This window comes from Tamandua tetradactyla, chromosome 11, assembly GCF_023851605.1.
Source record: "Tamandua tetradactyla isolate mTamTet1 chromosome 11, mTamTet1.pri, whole genome shotgun sequence".
Classification (NCBI taxonomy): domain Eukaryota; kingdom Metazoa; phylum Chordata; class Mammalia; order Pilosa; family Myrmecophagidae; genus Tamandua; species Tamandua tetradactyla.
Genome location: NC_135337.1, coordinates 12,524,482 through 12,530,466, shown reverse-complemented (window position 1 = coordinate 12,530,466; position 5,985 = coordinate 12,524,482). Strand labels below are relative to the sequence as shown.

The following is a 5,985-nucleotide window of genomic DNA, read 5'->3' as shown; positions in this document are numbered from 1 at the left end:
TGTTTGTAGCCTCACATAGCATTTATATTTTGGAGATGCTTATGATTTTTGAATTAGAATATACTGAGATTTACTGTACAATATTAAATTGCCAAAGAACAGGAGCTGCATTCATATTCATCAGAAAGTCTCATGTGCCTGCCTGTGCACAATTTCATTGAGAATTATAGAAGTTGAAGAGAAGATAATATTGATTTATGCTGTCATATGGTAAAACATTTTTTTCTGGAAGACACGCCTATATTATTATGGGATATAAGTATGCTTGATTTGTTTTAAATAGTCATGGATAGTCTTGTAAGAATAGAAGTATTTTGGGAACCTCTGAAAGAAAAGCTAATAATTCAGAACAAAATCCATTTTTAAAAATTGCAATTTGATAACTGAAAAAAAAAAAAAACACTTGATAGAATTTAAAGAATCTAGAAAAGATCCAAGGTTTCCTCCAACCAGATTTATTGAACATAAAAAAAAAAAATCTATATACAAAGTGCCCTGGACCTGCTGCTTCAAAACAAGATACTTTCTTACCAACATTTTGATAGGTCAATCCATACAGTGTCAAAAAAGCATTTACTGTAAAATAAATAGAAAAATGCCCAATACACATTACATGATGATCTAACTACTGGAGGTTTAATAGTTCTGTAAGATAGTTAACATAAGGAGAACTGAGACCCAATGAAAGGCTGGAGAATTGATATGAACCGTCAAGAGGCCATTTTGTGCACTGCCACAGTGATGCCATCATGTTTCTGGATCATAATGTTCCTGAAAAGCAAAGCAGAAGATGCTTAGTAAAATGTTAGAAGTGTGACTGAGTGTAAGATTAAGAATACTGTTTGGTTTAGGATACAATTTCAAAAACTATCTTTTTTTTTTTCCACTCACAAAAGCGATACAGGTTCCTGGAGTCTGCCCATGCCAAAAAAAAAAAAAAAAAAGGAACACAGTAAAACATTTGGGACTACAAAAGAGAATAAAATATAAAAATGAAATGAATTCCTGTAATGGTTGCTTCCTAGAAAGGGGTTTTACATAAAACTTCCTAGCACCAGCATGTTGGGAGGGTCTGTCACTAATACAGGGCAGGGAGATGGAAATATCTGATGTTCTGGAGAGGTTGGGCCCTGTAGGTTTCAGGACTTATCTGGTCCAGGGTGGAATATCTTTAATATACTCCACCACTACATAAGTTTTGATCTTTGACTAGAATGTTAAATAATTACTGATGATCACAGGGCAGATTTCTGTATTAGTTTCATGGCTATGCAACAAATACCATGCAACAGATTAGTTTGACAACAGGAATGCAAATGACTTGTGGTTTCAGAGGCTGGAAGGCTTGCTTCCTTCCAGGAATGTATCTTCTGGCTGGCCAGCAATCTTTGTGCTTCTGTAGTTCCTTGGTTTTGCCATCACATGGCAATGTAAATGGTGGGGTCTTCTTTCTCTTCTAAGTTCTGCTGATTTCCAGCTTCTGGCTGCTACCTGTGACTTTTCTTTCAGTGTCCAAATTCAGCCATATTGGATTGGAATGAAGGCCCACCTTCATTCAGTATGGGTACACCTTAACTAATAACAGCTTCAAAGGCTCTATTTACTAATGGGTGCACATCCACAGAACCGGGGGTTGGGACCTGAATGTGCCTTTCATGGGAGACATGACTCACTCTCCACCAGACTTCATTCAACTTTCCTAGGAAGCTTCCTGTACAAAAAGGAAAGGAAAGGATCTACTGACATCTACTCACCCATTATCTGATTCTAGACATACCACTGGAATATCAGTGGGGTCAGAAGTTAGCTTAGCTGCTTGCTGGGCTAGAACTGATATCACCCCAGCATGCTCATCTGACAAAGTCCCACGGCCTAGAAGACAGAGATGATATCATGTCACCTGACTGTCCAAAAATGAGTAAGGAGTTATAGTAGGAGCTATCATTGAATTATTCACAAACACAAGATTCAGTTAACTGTCTCCTATGTTAGGTACTGACGTGAAATGCTTTTGCCCTGATAATCAACTGGTTATAACTACTAGATGAGAAAGACAACAGTTCTTAAATCAACAATGTGAGGACAACACTCAGTTTTCAAAGTCATTTTCGTTGCCATCTTGAAACACCTTCCAACGATATAAAGCTATAATTCAAATCAATCTAAAAGAAATTCATTTTTTAGGACCTTACTGAAAACAAAAAAATTCAGAGGTGAGATTGACAAGAAGTCAGTAAGGACAAGAGACTTGTGAAACTAATTAATTTCTCCTGGGAAATCTGATTTCTTTTCACTGAGCTCAACCTCAAAGGATATATAATTGAACTTGGGAGTTCAATCATAAGACCATCTTGACAGCACCTGTGAATACAATCAGTGAACAATCAATTTGGCAAGAATAAGCTAGCTGTTTTCAAATGTCAAAAGAACTGCCTCTTTATTAATGTTTGTTTTAGCCTGTAGGTAAATAATTTAGGGTCCCAAGAAAATAAAGTAATTACTAAGTTTACTTTATGTTTTCATTGAGGTAACATATGCCTAAATTGTGCTTGCACCTAAGTTGGGTAACAGTCTTGCAACTATGGCACCATTTTTATGGATTAACTATTGCTGATTTTACTTTTAACTGGCCACAGTGTAGCCTTTAAGGCCTTAAAGCTTTCTTGAAGAAACTGACTTAGTTTTAAATTTCCATACTTGAATTTCAGCCTTTCCATTAGTGAGCCTGGCAAGCATTTTAGAAAAATCTGCCTTTTCTCTTCCAACTGACTAATCTGTGAGGAACACAACTATTACAAATATTACCCATTTCAGTTATCCTTCCAGCAAGAAATTTAGTTTAAAAAATTCTTGTTAGAAGTAAAGAGTCCTGGACTTCCTAGTTCTGACATTAACTGAATGCTTTGGTTATTTATCTTTCTGGATTTATTTCCTCATCTGTAATTGTGACTCTTTATTACTATGTCTAGGTTCTGTGCTGAGTGTTTTACACATATGATATAATTTTATAGTGTTGTAATTAAGAGGTTTTGGAGAAAGATTCAAGTCCTAACTCAACCACTTGCTAGCTATGTGAATTTGGGCAAGTTACCTGACTTTTTTGCCTCAAGGAAACTGGGAAAGCGGCTATCTTCCTCATAGGGTTTTATGAAGACTAAATGAATGATATCTAAAACACTTACAATGCTGCCTGGTACATAGCCCAAGAGCTCAATAAATGTAATTCTATTATTAGTATAATTATTAAACAACTCAGTAAGGAAACTGAGGCCCAGAAGTGGTCTAAGTTTACACTATTAGCAAATGGAAGAGCATGAGGTTGAACCCAGATGTTTCTGGCTCTGAATCTGCTGTACATTTAAAAGAGAATACATTTTACTGTTTACTCACTTATTGTTACGTGTATGTTAGACTAAAAAAATAGCACCATCCAAGATTACTGTGAAAACTAGAAAAAATGCAGATAAAGGCTAGTACAATTCCAGCATATGGCATACATCCAATAAAGGGTTAATACTGTCATTACCTGAAGTCCCTTCTAAATGCAATTTAAAATGATTCAAATACTATTTTAGTAGAGCCAAATGCTTTAATTCTAGAACTGCAGGGAATGGTCCTACTTTCTTAAATACCAATTCAAAGTGGCAGGACAGCAAGAAATAAAAGCTAGAGAATAGCATTAATACACTTGACTCCAGGTCAATATCAGATACTTGTAACACACCAAAAGTTTGGTGTAAGATACTTACAGCCCAGATTAAGTCCTTGTGAATCTGTACACAGGACGCCAACAATTGATGGATTCTTCATTCTAGTTCCAGAAATAGAGGCGGGATGAAGAGAGAACATGGGCTTAAATTACCATAACACATTAAGGCTTTATACATGCCAGGCACTGTTGTTAAGTGCTTTAAATCAGTGTTTCTCAACGCCTTTTTCATTATCATCCCTCCCCGCCTCTAGAAAAAATAAAACCAATTAACTTAAATTAATTCTCACTAACAAAAACAAAAAGATTGTCAGGTATAATTTACCTTTGGAGGGTCACAAACATTGTAATATCCAGGGTTCCCTTTGCTCAATGCGAGCTTTAATATACTAACTCAAGTACAGCAATTTTTGGAACAGTCTAAGTAACAGGAGTTTCCCGGAAGGGAATTGAGAGGCTGGAGTACAGTGGTGGGAGTGAGGTATATTTCCCTGTATGCCTTCTTAAACTTTCCCAATCCGGATCTTACAAAAATATCATTCATTAAAAAAAATAAGGGATGACCCATCATCCCCCTAAGCACCAAGTAGCTGGTTCGTATGGAAGGAGATACGTGTGTCTGCTTATGTTTACAATGCAGGGTTCCACTTTGCACACGTGGTACATCCTTTCTAAAACATAACCCATTCCCTAAAACGCCCGAAATAACGACACCAGAGTAGTATGCCTCAGATTTGAATCCCGGAGACTCGCTCCGGGAGGGAGTGTGCAAAGCAACCCGGAGAGATTTTAATTCCGGGTCACGGCCCCGCCCTGCGGCCCCAGAGCAAGCCTCACAGTCACATCCGCGCCTTGGAGGTTGTTCCGTGTTCCCAGACGCCAGGGTAGCACTCGCAGCACATGCCCTTTGTTCCGCTTCAGCCTCAACGCCGCGACCTCAGCACAAGCCGAAGAGGTCTGCACTACTCACGTGTCCTCCAAGTGCTGCTCCAAAGTCTCCTCCATTCCGCTGGCCGCCCGCGATCACTCAGCGCACCACGTACTTCTCGGCCACAGATCGTAGGGGCTCCTCCGTCACGTGGCATGAGTGGTACGCAGACTGGATGGCAGCTCTGAAGGATCAAAATAGATCGCGGTGCAGCTTCCGCGTTTGTAACCAGGAGACGCCATGCCGCTCCTGGATAGCCTTAGTGCTCCACCCACTCCGGGCTCCCCTGCGGAGGCCGGCATTGCGAGTTATTTCCCACCCCGGAGAGGGTCGACAGCCAGGCCTCTTTGTCTTTGGTTTCTGGTCTTTCACTTTGTCTCAGTGATTTTTAACCTTTGGATTTTAATCAAAGATGTGGAGAAGAGACGCAGAACCGCTATGACGGGCCCACAGGCTTTTAGGGAGAAACACATACACACAAAGGACTAAGGCGCGAGGTGGCATCATGTTAAACCCCCCAGCTGGGTACTGAATTGGTAAAGTGTCAGAGACAAAGACATGGGTACTTCCATGGGGTAGGAGAGTGCAGGAAAGTTTTGGGGAAGAAAGTGGCATATGAATCTTAACTGTTAAAGAAGACTGGGTAAGGCTATTTAAAAATGAAAGGTTTAGGAGGCGAAAGGCTGAGGAAGAGGGAAGGTAGACCGGGAAATTTAAAGTGGGCAGGTTTATTTCTGTGCTCCCGGGAAGAGCTCACGGAATCCAAGATGGAGGAAGGTGAGTCTGAAATGGGTGATGGCGTGGGCAGTTTTTATGCAAGCGGGTCAGGTGACGTCGGAAGGGGCGGTTCTCCGGAAGTCAGGTGTCCAGAAGGGGTGGCTCCAGAAGCCATGTTGGGAGGGGCGACACAGCCTCTGCAGCTCCAGTTGCAGTGCCCTTCACGGTTCCCCCAACCTAACATTCCAGCCTTTTTGTGATAATAGGGCGTTGAGGTTCTTCTGGCTACTTTCTGCTGTGCTGGGGCGACGTGGGGTGATGGGCTGGGGTTGTCATGGTCAGGAGAGGGAGTAGGTTAGCTATAGGAATCAGGTGAGGAGGGTAGGCGGTGGCAATGATGCAGGAGCATTTGGTTGACTGCTAGCTGGGACAGTTCCTTCATGCGTCCCTGAAGGAGGTTGAGGAGACAGGGAGCTAGGAGAAAAAAGAGACAGATTAGGATAACTGGTCCTACTAGCGGGAGGAGTCATGTCACCAGGGGGGAAGAAAACCAGTCTAAGGCAGAGCTGGTTCCTTGTTTTCTGTGGTAGAGATCCTCTTTTAGTTTGTTTAAGGTGTGAGTATTTTGTTC

General features: G+C 40.9%; 1 protein-coding gene across 1 annotated transcript; it reads right to left on the bottom strand.

Annotated features, from left to right (window-relative positions):
- Positions 1 to 439: 439 nt before the first annotated feature.
- Positions 440 to 4,818, bottom strand: LAMTOR5 (late endosomal/lysosomal adaptor, MAPK and MTOR activator 5). The gene is made up of 4 exons (XM_077119955.1): positions 4,680 to 4,818; positions 3,750 to 3,811; positions 1,755 to 1,872; positions 440 to 771 (listed from the first exon to the last, which is right to left on the bottom strand). The coding sequence occupies exons 1-4, from the start codon at positions 4,712 to 4,714 to the stop codon at positions 711 to 713; spliced, it is 276 nt and encodes a 91-aa protein (XP_076976070.1). The 5' UTR covers positions 4,715 to 4,818; the 3' UTR covers positions 440 to 710.
- Between the last annotated feature and the right edge of the window lie 1,167 nt (positions 4,819 to 5,985).

Coding starts and splice junctions, on each gene's coding strand:
- LAMTOR5 (XM_077119955.1), bottom strand. CDS start 4,714: ATGGAGGAGACTTTGGAGCAGCACTTGGAGGACAC. Junction 3,812..4,679: donor GAGCAGCACTTGGAGGACAC/GTGAGTAGTGCA, acceptor TTCTGGAACTAG/AATGAAGAATCCATCAATTG. Junction 772..1,754: donor TGTCTAGAATCAGATAATGG/GTGAGTAGATGT, acceptor TTTGCTTTTCAG/GAACATTATGATCCAGAAAC.